Source organism: Amblyomma maculatum, chromosome 7, assembly GCF_055883805.1.
Source record: "Amblyomma maculatum isolate TAMU_Amacu chromosome 7, ASM5588380v1, whole genome shotgun sequence".
Taxonomy (NCBI): Eukaryota; Metazoa; Arthropoda; class Arachnida; order Ixodida; family Ixodidae; genus Amblyomma; species Amblyomma maculatum.
In genome coordinates, this window is record NC_139350.1 from 64529478 (window position 1) to 64550893 (window position 21416).

Below are 21416 nucleotides of genomic sequence, written 5' to 3' on the forward strand. Positions count from 1 at the left end.
AGTGTTTTACTGGTAGTGTAATTCCAATAAGGCAGATGGTGGCGTCAGTGTGCAGTCCTCATCTAAAAGAGAAAAGGACGGCTACTGACTTTTGTGTGAAAAATCTGAAACCATTTGTATCTGCCCATGCTGCCACTTTATTTACTGTTAACTGTATTTGCCTTTCACATGTTGCTACGCTGGCTGATGTGCATGCAATTTGCAAGTCGTCAACATAAACAGAGTACATGATGGACTTCGGGATTACCATTGCTATAGAGTTAATTTTTACAATGAAAAGAGACGTACTTAAAATGCACCCTTAGGGCACCCCAGTTTCTTGTGTGAAGTTTTTAGAAAGGACGGAACCAAGACGTACTTGAAAAGTTCGGTTATGTAGAAAGTCAGCTAGACATTTTAGCATCCTGCAGCAAATTCCAAGCTCTCCCAAGTCCTGTAGGATCCCAAACCTCCATGTGGTGTCATAGGCTTTTTCGAAGTCAAAAAAGATGGCAAGGCAGTGTTGCTTATGTATAAACGCTTCTCCAACTGCATTTTCGAGGCGGCCAAGGTGATCAGTGGTGGAACATGTTTTCTTGAAACCGCACTGGCAAATGTCCAGCAGTTCTCGAGATTCGAGAACAAACATCAGTCGTATTTTAGAATGCTTTCAAAGCTCTTCGCTAGACAGCTCATCAGAGCTATTGGCCTATAACTGCCTGGGCAGTTTGGCAACTTCCCAGGCTTTAATAGAGGCACTATAATAGCGTTCTTCCAGGCCTCTGGAATTTTTCCGAATATCCAGATTTTATTAAAGAGCTTTAATAGTGCTTCTACTGAGGTTCCAGATAAATGAACTAACACTGCATAATGGACTTCATCGGGCCCTGGAGCAGTGTTTTTGCCTGATAACAGCACTCTTTTTAATTCTTCAAGTGTAATGTCAGTATTAAAGGTTTCATTTACGCTACCAGTCATTGGGAGTTTTGTTTTTAAGCTATTGATTTATACTTTAAAAAGAATGTGTATAGCGTGCAGAACTTGAAATCGCAGCAAAATGTTTTCCTAATATGTCTGCTTGTTCCTGTATACTCGCTTGTGTGCCAGGGGCTGTCAGTAGTGGAATTGCAAAGGGGGGTATTTTCCATCCAGTTTATGAACTTGCTCCCACATCTTTTTGGATGTAGTGGAGCTGTTTATCGATGACACATAATTCTGCCAGGATATTTTCTTGGCACATCGGCGAGTGTACCGTGCCATTAAGATTTTTAAGATTTTTGTGAGTTGGATACCTTCGGAATATTCCCTATGCCTTATACTGTTTGTTTTGATTGTTTGCATTCTCGTGTATACCAAACTGTGTTTTCGCTGTACCACTCCCGGCGACTGAGGAATAGCCAAGTGTGCAGCAGCAATAATGCTAGCAGTAAACTTTTCCCTTAACTCATCCATGCCGAGGTGATCTGAAAAGACTTTTCCGAGGTTTGCTTCAGTGCAGAATAGTTGCCAATTGGCTAGATAAAGTTTCCATCGTTGTGGTTTGGTTAACCTGATGGACGGTGAGGATGTTAGACTAATTATAATGGGCAAATGATCGCTTCCATGTGGATTGTCTAGGATGCCCCATTTAAAATCGGTAAAAAGAGAAGGTGAACAAAAAGACAAATCCAGACAACTCATTTTTCCACTGCTCAGAGAGCAGTATCTGTGCTTCCTTGTGTTTAATAGGCAGACGTTATTACAGAGAATAAAATCTTCTGAAGTCCTGCCTATGGTGTCTGTGTGTTCACTTCCCCAAAAGGAGGAATGGGCATAAAAGGTATGGCTCTGGTAGTTGTGTTAGAAGTGCTTTTATATCATGGAGTGTGACTGTCAAGTGGGGTTCGATATAAATAGAGCATACTGTGATTGTCTTAAAATCAACGATGGTGACTGCAATTGCTTCATATTTAGTTTTAAGGCTGATCTCGTGAGTGGCCACTCCGCTCTGAATTATGATGGCAGCACCACCGGAAAAGCCTGTCTGATTTATTTATTTATTTGATACCTCAAAGGCCCCTGTTATGGGGCATTACATGAGGGATGGGCATGAGAGTTAAACAACAATGGTCTTGATAGCGTTCTTAAAATGGATGGTGTTGATATGATGCACGGCGTCCTGTGGTAGATCATTGCAGTTCTGGGATGACATGACGAAAAAAGATTGAGAATGAGCGGTAGTTCTTGCGGAGGGGGCATAGATGGTCTTATGGTGATTAATACGGCTTGAGAGGCGATAAGCAGGTGATATGACTGATTCTCCTAAAGATGAATGATAAAACATATGAAAGAGGCACACTCGAGAAATTTTCCGTCGGGTTTTAGGCTAGGTAAATTGGCTCTAGATTTCAAAGCAGACACACTAGTGTAGTATGCATAATCAGAATAAATGAAACGGATAGCACGATTTTGTATTTTTTCTAAGGTTAAAGAAAGGTTAGACAGGTGAGGATCCCATATTCACGAAGCATATTCTAGTTTAGGACGGACAAAAGTTATGTATGCTAATGATTTGATGGATGAGGTGGCAAAACGTAGATTGCGCCGTATGAAACCAAGGGTATGATTAGCCTCGTTAGCGATGTACATGACATGAGATGACCATGTTCGGCTTTGCGTTACCCAAGTACTTACAGGAAGAGACGGACGACACTTCAGAACCAAAAAGAGCCTATTTAGAAGGAGTATGCATCTGCCGACGATGGAACGAAATCAAACATGTTTTGGAAATATTAAGAGAGTGACTGCTTGCGATCACAACGAAAAACCTGATTATTTTTTATAAATGTGTTTTTGTTGCGGTCCAAAGTTTGTCTCTTGGAGACACATCGCTACAGGAGAAAATTAATTTAAGACGTCTGTTACATCACTGTAATTATTTAAAAGTACTCGACAATTCCAATGAATTTAAACAGCCATGTTTAAAATACTGTTGGGGATAAAGTTTAAAAGCCTAAGATTGTAGGTCCTTTGGACCTGTTTGGGGATTTACTCCCTTTTTCTCTTCTCAAGGGAGCTTTGCCGCCTAGGCAGCCAGGGTGAAGTGTCCATCGCATCCTCAGATGCAGTGGACAACTGTGCAGAAGGCACAGGCTTATCTGTTTTAGACCTTGCCTCATGAGCCAAAGCCTTGGAGCCGGCTGACCTGGAGGTCCGCACAGCTTGTTTTGTGGGTGGTGGAGCAGCACTAGCTGTGTCCACGAAGGGCGCGGATGGCGCTGCCCCGGCCTCACTGTGTGTTACCTGGGCAGCTGCCGATGACTGCTGTGACTCCGCGCCCTACTCTGTCACAGCGCAGTAGGAAGGCTTTACTGGCAATGAAAGTCTCTTTCATGCTTCCCCTTAAGTTATATTTTCCGTAACTTTCAGAGGGATTACTTCCTTTTCTTTTTTCCATGCTGGGCATGACCGCGAGTAAGCAGGATGATTGCCTTGACAGTTTGTACAAAGGTGTGGTTCAACATCACAGGTATCTGTAGGGTGATTGTGGAAAGCACATTTGGTGCAGGTGAGTTGGACACGGCAGCTTTGTGAGCTGTGGCCATACCATTGGCAGTTATAGCATCTACGTGGGTTTGGGATGTAGGGCCTGAGTTTTATCTTTGTGTAGCCTACTTCGACAGATTCTGGGAGAGTGCTTGCAGCAAAGGTGAGTACAATATGCTTTGTTTCTATCTCTTTGTTGTCTCGTCTGATCTTTATCCGGTAAACATATGTGGCATTTTGTTCCTTCAGGCCTTCAAGTAGTTCTTGATCGCTCACATACCTAAGGTCATCATCAGAGAGATGACTCCTCAGACAGTGTTTATTGATCGGTGCGGGCTAATTGTAATTGCTATTTCTCCAAATGATTTGACTGCACTTAGCTTCTGATACCGATGATTGTAGATTAATTCTAACAGCTGGTCACCGTTTCCAAGTTTCTCTATCTTATAACCCTGGCCAAAGGCCTCAGTCAATGTTCGTGAAACAACAAATGGGGACACAAGTCATGCAGTTATTTCCTCGTGGTCACTGTGGATCATGTGGAAACGAGGAAAGTTGTTTATGTTCTTTGAAAAAAAAACATGATGGTCTCGGTGCACCCTCTTTTAAAAGGAGGATGATCTGGATTAAAGAGTTTAGATGCCATAAAAAAAAGTATAATGTTTGGCTGTGGTGCCAGCACCTACCATGGAGCCCAACGAGGGGACGAGACAGAAACTGGCAAGTCCTGCCCACGCCAGCTGTACACCATAACTATAACCTAATACAGCATAACTCAGGGTAGATAGCCACACGAGGTTAACCCTCGCCGCCTAGAAGTAGGAAAAATCCAAGAAGAAAGGAGGAGACAGGAGTGTTATAGGAAAGAAGATAGAAAAGTAAAAGCTGCAGGGGAGGACACGAAAAGGCGACTGCCGATTTGCCCCGGGTGGGTCAGCCCAGAGGTGCCCTCTATGGGAAGCATGGGCCAAAGTGGTGTGTTGCCTCCGCCGAGGGGCCTTAAAGGTCCAAAACCTCGGCATCGGCTCAACCACCAGGATCCCCTTTTCCCCAGACATGACGATGCCACGCACGGCTTGTCTGGGTGGGTGCTTGGGGTCCGTGGTGCCGCACAGTACACACAAACGCCTGCTTTAACAAGTGCCACCTGCGGGTCATTTTTTTTTTTTTTTAGTTTAGCAATTAGAAAATTATTGAGGCTGACAACATTAGCAAGAGGTGAGAGTGGCAGCCCACTAGTTTATTTTGAACTGATTCCACTGTTGTTGCATCGTCAGAAACTCTTCCAAGTACCGTATTTACACGGTTGTAAGCCAACCCCTTTTTTAAAATTCGAAAATCAGAAGTGTGTGGGGGGGAGGGGACTTAAAATCGAAAACAAAGCATGACATCCTTAATAAGAGCAAGATAAAAACTATCAGTGAGGATACGGCAAATTTATTTGCTCTACGGCTTCAAGTGCAAAATTAGGTTACTGTGCGTGCTTCTCGGGCAGAATTTTTCTTTTCAAACTTTTACTGCGCAGAATGAACTGCACCTGCGGGAGTGTCTGTTGCTTACGCAAGAGCCACTTTTCAAATTGCGGCGACGCTCACTTTTTGTGCATCAGTCTCGTCAGGCCACGTGACACAGCACTTCCAGGGAGCATTGATGGTTGATGGAAGAGCCGACACCGATCATTCGTTGAGTTTTTGCGTGGTTTGCATGTTCGCACTTTTAAATTTATGACCAGGCACATGCTTTGTCATAAGCTCTTCAGTCCAAAATGCATTCGGTGCTAGTTCCGCGCGGCGTCCAAGAAGACGTTTATCACTTGTGCCGAAGAAAGATCTGTGTTGTGGGAAGGTTCTAACCGGGTTATGCGGGAATAGTAGTGACAGTGAGACAAAATTTTCAACGCCAAGTGAAGAGGCTTCCTAGGGATACAGTTGGTATGCTATCCAGAGCTTGAGGCTAAGCTTGCCGCATACATCACCAAATTACGTACGCGATTTGAAGTGGAGACGAATAGTATAGACAGGCAATATTTTTTCCAAAGTGGCTCGGTTGGGCTAGTTGGTTGAACATTATGTTAAAACAGCACTAGAACATGGACAAATAGAAAAAAAAAAACTGCGTGTTTGTCTCTTTCTATCTGTCAGTGTTTCAGCGGTTTTTGGAACATGCAATTTGGGGGGTCGACTTACATTCCAGTCGAATTACAGTCGTGTAAATACGGTATATAGGCTCGTGAAAGCGTCTGACTCCTCGTGCTGGTCCACGACAGCACACGTCGGTTGCTCGTGTTCGTGATGGTGTCGTCGATTCAAGCTGCATACTGGTGACTAACTGCTCCCGCACTGCTTTCCGGCATGGCTATATAGCACAATAAGGAATTACAGCTATAGCGCAGGTAAAAACAAATAAAAAATTAGAAAAAAAATGCCAGGTTGTGGCAGTCTCTTTTCGGGAGATTTGAAGTCGCGTCCGTACAATCTGGAGATGTAATCAAAATTCGGGAGAGTTGGCAGGTATGTAGATGTCAACTTTGGTTTCGCGACAGTTCGGTTTCGACTTTCGGCGCAGGCGTGGCGCAGAAGTAGGCATAAAATCGATTTTGTAGCAGCATGTAGTAGGATTTCTGATTGGGCGCAGTTTGGTGCAATTGGCGCAGCAGTTCCACCACTGTAAGCAACCTTGCGGAGGCGATGCTTCTGGGCTATTCTGTGCATTGTCTCTGATGGCGAACTTGTTTTTCAGGATGGTGCTCAATGTGCTTCTTGGATTTTTAAGATACGCCGCGACGTCTCACATTTTTTCGCCAAGCTGAACATGGCAAATTATCTCAAGCTTGATGGGAAGCGGAAGAGCTTGCCGCTGCTTTGTTGTCATCTTGAGGAAATATAGACAACATAGGTATGGATGAAGTCATATAGTATATCAGCAACACACTAGAGCGACATGCAAACACAAAGAAAGCATGGCGGACGCGACTGGTGCGGCACGGAAAATGCTGCCTTCTCTCACTCCCATCATCCAAGGCGCGATAGGTCCAGAGCTGCACATTCTTGATCACGCGGTAGGCAGGTACCGAATAAGAATGCTGCGGAGCAGCTGGCAGAAGGCGCGGAATTTAAAGCCACTCCCAGTCAGGCTCAGGCAGGCCCATACATTTTCTTTAGTTTTTCCTACAGGCGCAACAACGTTTCATGGGAGCACTGGCAGGTAGCGCAGCAGCCCAGAGGCGACCCGGAGCCAACCCAGAAGCGCAGCAGCCCAGAGGCGACCCGGAGCCAACCCAGAAGCGCATTGGCAGTTGTTTGGTAGCCAATCGTACGCGCTCAGAGTTCACTATATCCAATGTTCAGTTCGTTATGAAAAATACATTTTACACGCATAATGTCAGCAGAACTTTGAGTGTTTGCATGAAATAATTTGCTTTATCCAGGTTCGACTGTAATGCAACTGATGCTGATAAGACCAAAGCTCGAGTTCAAACAAACTGGATGCCCTAGCAAGTTTTAATTATTGAGAGTTTGTGACACTTCAAAGTACTATCTCCAACTAAAAAAATTACAACCGTGTTCATCCACTAATACAGTGAAAGCTCGTTAATTCAAACCCCAATAATTAAAATTTTCTGATAATTCGAACTACACTACTTGGTCCGGCCAAGCTCCATAGAGATCTGTGTATAAAAAAGCCTGTTAATTCGAACGCGAGTCGGTTCCGCTACGGATAATTCAAACTACGTGCAAAAAAAAAAAAGCAATGAAACACCTCCGCGATTGGAAGGCATATTTAGAGGCTGAGCACGTCCAAAACAGGGACAGAAGATGGAACCAGATAAAACCATGTAAGAGTGGGTAAAACTTAAAGGCGCCATGACCGGTGCAGCAGCCGGCGGCATTGGAGGGAGGGGACGGCAGCCGCGGCAAGATCAGTGCATGACCAGCATGGCCGCGGCGGCGGCTGCCTGCTCTCTCTTTTGTGCAACCTCCGTAGCTCGCAACTAAATACTCGTTAATTCCAACCCTGTTAATTTGGAAATAGGGATAAGTACTGTCGGCGTGGTCCCAGCCAACGCCTATGAAAGGCTATGATCTCAGACTGGCACTATGGGTTAAACTTTTTTTTTTTTTTTTTTTGCGATAGCCATCCATCCTTCCACCCATCAGTCATCAACGGAAGCACGCGAGTCAGTTGCGATCATGACGCCGGCCTTTTTGAAGTGGCAGTAGAGGGCGCCTGCCCCAGTCACTCATAGCATGATAAAGCAAACGTACTGAAAAGGAGGCTTGCACAACCAAGCGCTGGCACTTTGCCAAGTTTGCTTCCCCCCCCCCCTCCTTCTGCTGGAGCTAAAGTAAAAAAATAAACATCGCCGTTTATCTTTTTTAGCATCTTGGCACACTGCCAAGAAATGTGTTGCGAAACGGAGGGACGCTAATGACTACCGCCTTTATTTTGTTCTATTTTTTTCAGATTCGTAGGCACAAATCGGGGCTGGGTGGGTTCATTATGTGAGCTAGTTCGTTACGCGACTAAATACAGTACATTTACTGTAGTACAAATAGTTCTTGTCAGTTTTTTCGAGGCCATTCGATAATTTGAACATTGGATAATTCAAATTTTTTTCCCGGTCCCGTGAAGTTCGAATTAACGAGCTTTTACTGTAGAACCAAAGGGCAAATTATCCAGCTTTCAGATGTAGTTAGGCTTTGACGTTTTCCACTTCTCAAATGTCAAGTCAGCATGCCTTCGGCAATGTTAACGGGGCATGACAAAGTGGCCAAGCAGTGAAAGCAACTCACTCGACTGGCTCCTCTCCGAAGAAGAAGGAGAGATCCCAGTGTGGGGACATGGCCAGTTGCCGGTGGGGGTACTGCTTGTAGATGGACACAGGAACGATGCCTGAAAATTGACGAGTAGAGTAAAGTGAAACTGAAGTCCCAGTTCATCTTCTATAGATGACTACACCTTTCCCCCCTTATAGTGAACATATTTTTGATAAAATTCGGTTATAGCAAGGTGTGCCTGGTGGGAGCATGCTTATTTCTCTGAATGACCATGCAATGCAGCACAATGCTTGCATGCAACTTGGGCTTTATGTCATTTTCATGCTGGTTTCAAGCTTCACAAGCCATTCTGAAAGTGGCAAGAGCCAATGCTTCGGGAATCTGGAAAGCATAAGGAGGAACCCTATGCATACCTTTGACACAGCTGCTGCACTGTCAAAAAATGCTGTTTTGTCAACTCGCATGATCTCTCCACTTTCGTGCACAACTGCACATCAAGCCATTATCAAAAGACCTAATTGCGGACAGTGCCACAGGAGGGTACAGTTTACATTGCAGAACACAGCGAGGGTGCTAGATGTGAAACCACACAGGGTAGGATGGACAAAATGGGAGGGCACTGGATTAAAGGCTGTCAGTGTCACAGGCACGCGCAATGGAGTCGTACACTGTGTCAATGCAGAAGCGCGATAACAGAAATCACATAGAAAATGCTTCATCGAGTAAAGCAAAGCTAAACAAAAAAGGGGGCACCACACAGCATTTAAAGACAATGACACTTGGGCAGTGTAGGGAACCTCACCGAGCATGGTTTCAACAGCCTCGAATAGCTGCCTGCAGCCAGGCAAGAGAGCCCTCAACTCACCGAGCCTGTCCATGTCCCAGACCTGGGCGGTGTTGTCAGTGAATGATGTGCAGAGGTGCCCCTGAAGCGTCCACCCAAGTCCTATGACACAACCTTGATGCGCCTGCCACACCCACACTGGCTCGCCCGAGGCCAAAAGGGGTGAAGGCTGCTCCCCCAAGTAGAAGATACCCACCTGCCCTGCAAGCAATACGTCCAAGCATGTTTTGCTGCCCACTCACTGTGCTGCAAACAGCTCCTCAGTTGTACCAATGCTCTCAGACTAATTATTTTGAAACATGGGATGTTGACTGGCACAAGACTCCCACACACCGACCACAAGCTGGGGACCACCAAGAGCCAACGCTAGAGGTGCCTCCAACAGTACCTCAAGTCCCTCAAAATTGAGAAGGTAGCAATACCATTTACTCCGTTCATGCTGGTCATCTTTTATAGCATATTTGCTATTACTGCTTGACAGCAGCCTTATAAGGGTAAAATTTTGCTTGCAGATATATAAAAAAAGAAGCTTTGCCACTGTCCCACACCTTGATTGTATCAATCACTTTTTGATGTAAAACTTGCCTGTGCAATCAATTATGTACGACATTTTAGTTTCTGCCCAAAACAAACCTAAAATCATCCCTTGACCAGCAAATTCAATCACAGATGTGGATGAGGAATAAAACAAACAGTAAGCATAAGAGCATGCAAAATGCCAGAAATAAGAAAGATTCCAAGCAAAGAGGGGCCGCCGCAACAGATGCTTTAAAGAAACGCCGAGGACAAACCAAACTTGGCCTGTATGTAGATCAGTGCATTCCAATAAGAAAGGTGCCACTTTTGCCAGAAGTGGGGCTTCTACCAGAAAGGAAAAGTGAAAAAGTTGAAACATGGGTGCCACGCACCTCCCTGTGGCCCTTTTCACAATCAATAGTAGAGTGCAGATTTTGAAGCTCACACGGTGTATTCCCGAGGCAACACTACTATTCCCTTCCCAATGGGGAATCTCCGCTACAGATGTCGAAATCATGAAATGAGTGGTAGGAGAAATTCTTACAGCTAACTTTCGCAGCAATAAGCGGGTCTTCTGTTGTTTGTGAAATATCACAATAGCCAGAGAGCCACAGAGTTAGTTACTGCCACACTGAGTTGCCCTCAGTGTTCCTATAGCTTACGCAGGAGCTCTAGGACTGGTTTGACTAACCAACAAATCAAAATGGTATTTAGATGCTGTACCAGACAGATAATTGCTGCACTACCGTTACACATCTCATAGGAACTTGTACATACTAAGTGGCCAATATTTTAAGTAAAATTTTTTGGACCAGCTCTTCACCATCCAGGAATACATTGTTCTGGATTTTGCACGCAAACATAATGACATAGAAGCTTCTGTGCTTCACTGTTGCCCCTCATGGCAACCACAGTCACACTCATAACACAACAGCAAGAAAGTCCTTCATGCCTTGGGTGCTGTTGCCACCAGCAGGATAGGGCAGAGAGAGAAGGTGGGGGTCACCATAGCTGTGCACTCACTGCATGCCCCCTCACTCGGCTTGGTGTTATTTATTTCACCCTCAGGGCTTACAAAAGCATTGTAGAGGGGAGGGGCAAAAAATACAAAATTACACTCAGACTTCAATACAAGAAATTAAACAAGGAAACAAAGGATATGATAGCACTTACGGAAATGTATTTATGGGGTTTAACGCCCCAAAAGCGACAAAAGGCTATGAGAGATGCCGTAGTGAAGGGCTCCGGCAATTTCAACCACCTGCTTTGACATCGCACAGCACACAGGTGCATTGGGTTTTGCCTCCATCAAAAAGAGGTTGCTGCAGCCAGGATTTGACCCCATCATCCCTGGGCACAGCTGTCGAGCACCCCAACCAATGCACCACCACGGCGGGGCTCTTTCAGTCGGCTGGGCATGGCGGAGCCACCACTGCTCTGGATACGAACTGCGTCCTTAATTACACAAAGATGGGGTATGTGACGTGAGGTAGCACAGAACCACTCTTCCGTTCATTACATGAATCATAACTGACCTGCAGGCTGTGAAAAAGGTGTTGGGAGCGTGAGGCTTGTCGTAGATGCAGTTCAGGCACGATGGAAACATGACAAGTACTTGCTAATATCGTTGGTCATTGGCACAATATGGCAGAGAATGAAATTGGCAATTTTGGCAAATTGGCAAGTGTAAATTTCACATCGGGAAAGAGATTTTCCGATGCTTACAGATTTTTCAGATTGCCTGCATATTCAGACAGTTTTCCAGATCCCACTATGTTCGAAAAATGGCCGGGTGACAACACAGGACAAAGCAAAGATTTCGAAATCTTTTTAGTTTCGAGAGAACCCCAAGGTCTTCTATAAGGCACTGAGAAAAACCCTGTGCCTTGGCACTCCCCTCGGAGGACAGCGTAACAAGGGGAGCAGCCAGTGACTAACCATCAGCAAACCCTGCAGCGATGCGTCGGTGTCCTCGAGCAACATCCCATGCCACACGGGTGCAAGGAACAGTCCCGAGTGGGCCCGGTGGAATGCTAAGACGTGCATGGCAGCCACCACCTGTGTACACTGGATGCCTGCCCTCAGGTGTCTGCAAATCGTCAGCAACTGGAATGCTGCAAGGGAAAATGTACATTTCCAACAAAGGTGCCATGATTATGCCGAGATGCCAATACCAAATTTAAAAGTTCGGGCATTGCCGGCTGATATGAGGAAACAGATGCCATCAAGATCTAAGAACAGAGTTTGCCTTTTGATGTCACACACACACAACAGTGGTGTGCAGTTCATCTCTCCACTTCAAGGATCTTGAAAGGTAGGTACACATTCACCAACAGGGTACAAACTAATGCCATGCTGCCAATACGAGAAATAAATGGGTAATAATGCTTGCCTCTTAATCCAGTCAAGTAGTACGATGATGACATGACACATGCCGATTATTGAAGGGATAGTGTTTTTTTCATATGCCCACAGTTTTCAGCTTTCCCGTGAATGTAGCAGGGCTAAGCTATAATTCTGCCAAAGCCTTCATGTTAAAAAGTTTAGAAGTGCATTAAAAAACATGACTGACCTTAGTTCTAACTGCCCCTTTCCCCCTCTCTCTCTCTCACACACCCACACATCCCACCGATACGAAAAAACAGGAAGATGAGAAAGCCACATAAAAGCCCACATATTCAAGCTGCGCGTGCACACAAGCTCACAAAACAGACCGTGGTTGGTAATGCAACATTGTCCACATTTTTCTTGGTCTGACATGTGCGCCTGTCAGCTCCCTCCGTAACCTGCCACATTTGAAGTGCTACTTGTGCTATGCATGAAAGGAGAGATAAAAAGCACGGGCCCCCCACCTGAGCACACGGGCGTAGCCATCTCCGCAGGCGAGTGCCAGCAGGCCCAGCCTCCGGGGAGAGTTGTCCTCCCCCACCTGCCAGCAACCCGATGGGCACCATTCTAGGTGTGTCACTAAGCCAAAGTCATGGGCCAGGCACAGGGCTAACTGAGGTGCCACATTGTCTGGGCAGGGCATCCTACAAGAGCCAGGTTTCCAAGCAGTCGGTGACATTTCATTAGCTAAATACAGTGTTCTGCAACTCTATCAGAACAATTTTGAAAAATTCTCCAGCCTCAACCAGAGGATCATTTGCACTGAAGCCACACACAAAGCTTGTGCTTTGTTGGCCCTTTTGTCACGAGGCAAGTTTACCCATGGTGCTTATCTGGTTTGACCACGCATGATAAGAAACCAAGCACTGTCTGCACTGAGATTGAGGAGAAAAAGACGCCAACGCCGAGTTTCCAGCAATATGCAGCTGTGGCACCATCTGGCAATGCTCGATGAAAGTGCCGCGATTCAAAAGTGCAAAGGCGAGCATGGCAAGCTCATGGCAAGCTCATGGCTAGTTTTGTGTAATGATGCTAGATGACACCACCACTGCTCTTCGATGGAAAATTTGAGTTCGCATCATTCGTTCCGTCAGTCTCGTCACATACGGTTCTAGTTTGTCATCATGCAGGACCAAACCAGGTAAGAACCACTGTAAGACTTACTACACAACAAAGGGACAACAGCACGCATGCTTTGTGCATGGTTTCAGTGCAAATGAGCCACGGTTGAGGAGGGAGAATTTTTCAAAATGTTCCAGTAACACTGTATACCAACTCAATCTATTCTAATATCCTGTCAGCTATAATACAGTGTTCTGTAACCGTTTTGAAAAATTCTCCTCAACCAGAGGTTCCTATCTGCAGTAAAACCATGCAGAAAGCTTGTGCATTGTTGTCCCTTTTGTTCTGTATTAAGTTTGATATTGGTAAGTACCGCATTTGGATGCGCATGATGCAAAACCAGACCATCTGCAACGAGACTGAGGGAACAAAAGACACCAGCGCCAGGTTATCGGCGAAGGGCCCTCATACAGCCACCTAGCATTACTAAACAAATCTGCCTCATTTGCCTCGACACCTTAGAGGCGTTTCCCTCCAGCGATGCCAGATGGCGCCACCACTTCTCTTTGCAGGAAACTGTGTTGGAGCTTTTCGCTTCTTCAGTTTCGTAGCAGACGGTCCTTGTTTAGCGTCATATGTGGCCAAATCACGTAAGCATCTTTGTCAAACTTACAACATAACAAAAGGGACAACAATGCGCAAGCTTTGAGTATGGTTTCACCGCAAAAGAGCCTCCACTTGAGGCAGAAGGATTTTTTTTAGAACGGTGTCCCTGTAGCGTGATTCCGTTCCCTCAACGGTAGGGTCCTCTGAGCAGGCGTCACCTGGCAACAGATAGTGGAAATATTGTAAAAAGAAATAATAGCGGGCTTAAAGCGTGCCATACTTGTTGCTTCAGTGGCGCAATGGATTGACACTACTTACCTCAGCAATAAGCGATTAAAACATCTGTTCGAATCCTGTAATACAAACTTTTTGTTTTTTCGTTTATTTTTTTAACGCAACATTACAATAAGCTACCAAGCTCATTCCTGGGGAGTGTTCCCCTTTAGGTTACAATATGTAGTGTTTTTAATAGCCGCTAGACCAGTCTTGAACAGAGCCACGAGGTGATTGCATGACAATGGTAACATTAATCAATTACCTTCACCGTAATCATTTCCTGCCTTGAGTGAGTGTATGTTACCTTTAGGTTGGGTTTAGAGACACCTTTCGGTAACTCGCCGTTTAACCCGCTGAGAGGTAACCAGTGAGGAGAAAGAAGTTGCGGGACCCAACCGTTGAGGAGATGGAATTACACGTCCCTGTAAACGAGCCTATGGTTGAGGCAGGAGATTTTTCAGAATGGTTTCAATAAAGTTGCACAACACTGTACATCCAACTCATGCACGTACAGAGAGACATGACAACAGTGCCACAGTAAGCTTGGCTAGAAGTGTTCGTTCAGAACACGCTAACAAATTTCTAAAGTACATCAAAGCATTGCTTATTTGAAGTCATCGGGACCATGAAAAACCTTTGAATTAAGCGGGTTTGCAAATTACTCGAGAATACAAAAAATACGACCCATGCAAAAACATTTGTTTGACGCACTTTGGATTACGTAATATACAGTAAAAGCTCGTTAATTCGACTCCCGTTAATTTGGAAAATCGACCTTCGCGCCTGGTCTCCAGAATTATATATAGGAGTCTATGGGACGAAACTCTCGTTAATTCGGATAGATTTGACCGCACAACGGATAATTCGGACAACTTCGGGCAGCTACCGAGGCTTGAAAACGAAAATAAGACGAACGCGGCGCAATAGCAATACCCAAAAGCAGCATCGCCATGGACACCAATTAATCAACTTGGCTCGACTTGTGGCTGGATGGGCGCTTTTTCTTGTTTTTTCACGAGTCGAAGTTAAAGTGAGCTAGAATTGGGTAGTGGGCTCACTCCTCAGCCGGCGCCATACATTGCGATGACGCCGCCTATGTCAACAGATTCTAGTTCTGCGCGCCTCCGCAGGGGGCCGCCACTGCCGCCTTCAATGTAGCAGCGCGCGGCGCTGCGCGCCGTTTGCCTTCGCCTGCTTTCGCCTTCGCTGCTGTATTCTCGCCATTGCGGAGGTTTTGTTTTGCAGTGGGCAATGTGACCCCAACGAATTGTGACTTCTGATGCGAAGATGCCACTACAATGACAAAACCATTGTGCTAGGCTGCCGGACACGCTTACAGGAAAGGCGCCATGCACGAATAGAAAGATATGTGACTCTTGGAAAATAATCGGAGCAAATATAAATCCTCCCTAATGGATATAAACATACGATGACCTGATCACATCAATTACATGTATACCATCCTAGTTTTTCAGTTGTATATTATTCTATGGCCTTGTGGAAACAATAAGCCAGGGGAATTCGTGCAAGCAGGGCCAGCTAGCCGGATTGTCGACATGCTTCATCAAGGAGAAGCACAAAGCCAAATACGAATGTGAACAAAAAGGAGGACCAGTAGTTAGGAAATAACTAATTTATTCAATGCATTACTAAGCGTCAAGAATGCGCTGGTATATCATGTTGACCACAGCCAGCATATTATAGCTGAAGTGATTATAGGCTAATATTTTACAGGTATATGTTGCAAAATAGAGTCTAATGAAATTGAATTGCGAAGCTTGTACAGGCCTGCTAACGCGGCGTCGCCAGGAGCAAACAGCTTACTCGGAACAAACTTCCGCGACAATGGAGACTCAGCTATTGTCAGTTCAGCTTTACTGCTTCTTGAGCAAGCTCGAAAATATGACGGCCTGTGGGGCGATCATTCATGACTTGAAAACTACTGCACACGGCGCAAAGATGACAACACAAGAAAACAAAAAACGGACACGACACATGTTGTGTCCTCTTCTTTTTTGTGTTCGTAATGCAGTTAATGGCACGAAAGAAAAACACTCTGTGAACATATTTTCAAGAAACACTGTATACGGCGCAAAGACAACATATAAGAAATTAAAAGATACCATGCATGTGCTCTCGTTTTCTTCCTTGTGTCGTCTTAAATTTGCGCCGTATACAGTCGTTCTCGAAAATATATGTTCACTGAGTTTTTTTTTTTCATGCCATGAACTGTATTCGGGCAGCAAATAAACTGATGCACTCGGAGTAGTAAAAGACACGCTCCAGCGAGAAATCGGATGCTTAAAACATATACAGTAAAAGCTCGTTAATTCGAAATCGCTTAATTCGAACCGCCGGTTAATTCGAACTGATGCCCGGGTCCCTGCAAAGCCCTATGTATATCAATGGGCCGGAACGCCCGATAATTCGAACGTACCGGTACTCACGTCGGTTAATTCGAACTAGGAGCCGGCAGCCGACATTGTTTCTCGTAAATAGAAGTCGCCTCGTAACGAGTACAATGCATTGAAATTTTTTTTTTTTAATATGCACAGCGACGAGAATAAATAAGCAGCGCGCATTTTTGCACGCACGAGGCGAGCCGCCTATTTCCTTGCTGGAGCCTCCGGCGTTGTTGTTGTTGCGACTGAGGGAAGGATGAAAAGGAAAGTGCACGGGCCTGCCGCTGCCGCGTGCAGATAGAGGAGAGTTCAAAGATAAGAGGAAAGAAAGAAAAGAAAAGAAGCGCGTTTCTCTGACGCGCGGGTGGCGCGGGCGCCGCCGCCGCCGCCGCCGCCGATGCTCCGGAGCAAGCCGTTTCAGGTTTTCGTTGCGCTGCGGCGGCTGCGATCGGTGGAGTGTACCAGCGCCTCCTTAGTGCACGAGTAGTCTTTTCAGGTTTTCGTTGCGCTGCGGCGGCTGCGATCGGTGGAGTGCACGAGTAGTCTTTTCTTGTCGCATTTTGCATGAGTTTGCTCGTTTGTGTGGTATCTCGCCGCTGACATCTCATCGACTGTGCCGATCATGGCGAGCCGTGGAAAGTACTCGGCAAAGGATTTAAAGACTAAAGTTGAAATATTGCAGGCGGTTGAACGTGGTCTCTTAACGAAGACAGCGATTGCCGAAAAGTATGGCATCAAAAAAAGCACGTTGTCTACCTACATCAAGAACAAGGACTCTATCATCGATGCTTACCAAAAGGAGATTGAGCCCTCGCGGAAAAGACTACGGACGTCGGCTCACCCCGAGATCGAGACTGCCGTCATTACGTGGATAAAGGATGTTCGCAGCAGGAATATTCCATTAAGTGGACCCATAATTGCTGCGAAGGCAGCGGACTTCGCCAACCAAATGGACATCAGCGACTTCAATGCATCGGAAGGCTGGTTATCACGTTTTAAGGCCCGCCACGGGCTGACGTTTAAGAACGTCTGCGGAGAGGCAGCCGCAGTCGACAAAGAAACCTGCGAAAATTGGGTCTCAGGTGAATTGAAGGAATATCTTGCCGATTACCCGCTCAGCGATGTTTTCAATGCTGATGAAACCGCACTTTATTTTAAGTTGCTCCCAAACAAGACTGTGAGCTATAAAGGTGATACGTGCTCGGGCGGAAAGCGCAGCAAGGAAAGAGTTACCGTGCTAGTGTGCGCGAATGTGACGGGCACGGAACGGTGCCGCTTGCTCGTGATAGGCAAAGCAGCGAAGCCTCGTTGCTTTAAAGGCGTGAAGACTCTCCCTGTTGAGTACACTTCTAACAAGAAGTCGTGGATGACGCGAGCAATCTTCACGGACTGGTTGCGCACACTAGACAGAAAGTTCGCGGCACAGAATAGAAATATTCTTTTGTTCGTCGACAACTGTTCGGCGCATTGTGACATCAATGGACTGAAAGCGATCCGTCTGGCATTTTTGCCAAAAAACACTACTGCTGTGCTGCAGCCTATGGACCTCGGGATTATTAAAAATCTAAAGACTCTGTACAGGCGCCACCTCCTAGAACGGATTCTTGTATGCATGGAAAGCGGGAAGCCGTATGATGTCAACCTGCTCGGAGCTTGCCACATGCTGGCAACATCGTGGAACGCCGTCAAGGCAGACACTATCGCCAACTGTTTCCGCAAGTGTGGCTTCAGTAGCTTCAGTGAAACCACAGAAGCCTGCTGCACAGCCGACTTAGATGTTCAAGTGGATCAAGATGATGGCTCCATCGTGCTGGACCCTGCCTACGCTGTTTTATCGGAGGGTGTGGACTTCGAGAGCTTTGTCGACGTAGACAACAGCGTGGAGACAACGGGGCCTTTAACTGACGCCGAGATTATCGAGGCTGCGTCCAGTCAGCAGCACGGCTCACGCGCGGCGAGCACGCCTGACAGCGACGACGAGTCCGACAAAGAGGACGATCCGTTGCCTCCTCCGAGCGCATGTGAAGCAGCATCGGGACTCGATCTGGCTGCGCGCTATTTCTCCACCGATGAGAATTCGGATGCTGCGCTGGAGATGTTGGGCAAGTTGCAGACAATGCTTCTCGAGTCGCGGCGAAGAAAGCGCAAACAAATGCAAATCACCGATTATTTTTCATGTTGATATGCTTCGATCATTATTCTTTTGTTAATAAACATGTTTTTGAAGCATAAATAGTGTCATATTTCATCATTAAGCCTGACGCTCACGTGGGTACATTTATCATTAGTTCCAGGCGCATAAATTGATTGGATATCTTTACTTCCTTTGGTGTTTGGACTCGCATGATTTTAATACCCGCAATCGCCGACCTCAAAGAGTAGTAGTGCGTATTCCTCGATAACGATCCCAGATATGGCTATTTTGGCTTCGGCCCTAGCAGCCAAATGCAGTGGCCATCTTTTTTTTTTTTTTTTTTGCCGCCCGCTCGTTAATTCAAACTCCGCTTAATTCGAACAATTTTTCAGTCCCCCACGAGTTCGAATTAACGAGCTTTTACTGTATATATGCCTCGCCTCTCTCAGTTAAGATTAACATGGGTGTACTTTTTGTCAAGGAAGGACGTTCATCAACCCGAGATGCCTACTAAATGCTTGTTTTCACACTCTGTCAGGTCCTTCTCTATCGATCAGAACACTGTCTACACGAATACAGCTAATTCGCAATTGTGCAGTTATCTGAAAATTCTCAGATATGAAACTGCTGATAATGGATGGAAGATGCGCAACTGCAAGCTTTTAAGATGTGTTCAGTAATGACTTGTGGCAATTTTTATGCACATTTCTTCCATAAACAGCGTCGACAGTAAATTCACGATCCTGAAGGCAGGCGCGACAAAAAGATGCTGACAGCTGCGGCCTATTAGGAATACGAATACAGCTTTACACGTTACCCGCGCAAACCTATGTGTGTCTGTACTCTTATCATCGCGGCCGTGAATCACAAATGTCAGAAAATGGGGCTATTGAGCGCCGCAGTCATTTTCATACAAGCACGTTAATTCACTTTTCGCCAAGGACGCCGGAGAGAAATCGGACACGCGTTTGCAGTTAGAAACCTCTTAGCTTATCGTATAACACCAGTAGTAGCACAACTTGCTAATATATCCAACCTCTGCATAGCTGCCACACGCAAATCTAAAAAGTGGGGACGAAGACGCTGCGTTTTTCTAAAGTGAGAAGGCCGCGGTCGCACAAACGCAACCCCTCAACCAGCAGAGCGCTACATTGAAGTCTCCGGTGGCGCCACCTAGTGCATATAACATACACTGTGTCAGGGAAGGAGCCCCCGTGAGCCCACTACCCCATTCTAGCTCACTTTATCGACGTTACTGGCGGTGCCATTTTGTCGTTTTGCTGCTGTCGGTGCGCTACGCTGTTGTATTGAAGACTGCTCGCTTTAGTGCGGCTCATTGCTTCTCTGTTGTGCGCTGGTATCACCGCACTCGCCTCCGGTGGCAACACCGGCGAAACGGCCGAAGAGCTACGAGGCCAAGGACTTGGCTACCAAAGTGGAAATTTTGCGGGCCCTTAAGAACGGGCTCTCCCAACATGAAGCAATGAAAAAATATGACATTAAAAGGAGTACATTAAGCACATATGTAAAAAATGAAGAACAGATTCTTCAGGCGTTCGAAAGCGAGACGTTCCAAGCATCAAGAAAGCGTCTGCGAACAGCAGCTCGTCCGGAGTTGGAAGAAGCCTTGCTTCGGTAGGTGGTCAACTCGCGTGATGCAAACCTCCCATTGAGTGGACCCCTTATCATGGCGCAGGCAGAGAGGTTTGCACTGATGATGCATATCGATGGATTCAAAGTGTCAGAAGGGTAGTGTGCGCGCTTTAGAGACAGACATGGTCTCGTTTTCAAGGATGTGTGCGGCGAAAGAGGTGCCATCAACGAAGATGTTGCCAACAACTGGAAGAACGCTCAGCTGCTGGAACATATCACAGCATATGATCCAAATGACATTTTTAATGCTGATGAAACAGCACTTTTCTTTAAGGCATTGCCTGACAAGACTGTGACAATGAAAGGAGATTCCTGCATCGGAGGAAAAAGAAGTAAAGAACGAGTCACCGTTCTTTTAGCCACAAACATGACAGCGGCAGAGCACTTGCCGCTTGTCGTCATTGGAAAGGCACAAAAGCCACGGTGCTTTAAGAACGTGCCTGCTCTTCCGGTAGAGTATCGGGCTAATAAAAAGGCCTGGATGACAACGGAAATTTTTCGCGGCTGGATACAAAAGTTAAACCGACAGTTTTCCGCGAAGAACCGCACGGTGTTAATTGTCCTTGACAACTGTAGTGCACATAACAGTGCCACCGGACTGAACAACATGGAAGTTGTTTTTTTGCCGCCCAACGCTACATCGGCCTACATGGACCAAAGTATAATTCAGTATGTGAAGACTAAATACCGCAGGCGCGTGCTGGAACGCATGCTACTGTGCAATGAAGTTGGTAAGCAGTACAAAGTGGATCTTCTGAGCGCGGTCAGCATTCTTGCCTACGTTTAGAACACGCCTGGCACGCCATCACTGTTTTTGACGCAGTGGCTTCGTTTTGCCTGAGCCATGCAATGACACAGTGGCAGAAGTGTCGCCAGACGACAATGCAAATGACTGCCCGGATTTCGGAGGTGTGCTGCCGGATGTGGTGACACTCGCCGATTACATCAGCATTGATGACTGCATTGCTACAGCCGGCTCTCTAACTGAGGAAGAAATTGTCCGGGACGCACTGCACGGCGAAGATTCGGAGGAGGAAGAGGGGCTACGAGAGGAGCAGCCTCGGCCCCCTCGCACTGTGAAGGAAGCAGCAGAGGCCCTCGTTGTGTTGGAGGAATTTTGTTGGGGCACTGCAGATGGCATGCGCGCTGCTGAGCACCTGGAAGGACTGAGGAAAATAAGTCGAGCCCACTTATAACGGCCCCACTTAAGACGAACTTTCACTTATAATGAACGAGACCGGAGTGACCGCAAA

General features: G+C 46.2%; 1 protein-coding gene across 3 annotated transcripts in view; it reads right to left on the minus strand.

Annotated features, from left to right (window-relative positions):
- The window catches only part of LOC146183562 (uncharacterized), a 196957-nt gene that overhangs the window by 28245 nt on the left and 147296 nt on the right, over nt 1-21416 (minus strand). For all 3 annotated transcript variants that reach the window (XM_084609149.1, XM_084609148.1, XM_084609146.1), the window contains 4 exons: nt 12495-12674; nt 11581-11756; nt 9148-9327; nt 8298-8397 (listed from right to left, as the gene is read on the minus strand). In XM_084609149.1, the coding sequence (XP_084465275.1) occupies nt 8298-8397; nt 9148-9327; nt 11581-11756; nt 12495-12674 (636 nt within the window). The remainder of the gene's footprint in view (nt 1-8297; nt 8398-9147; nt 9328-11580; nt 11757-12494; nt 12675-21416) is intronic.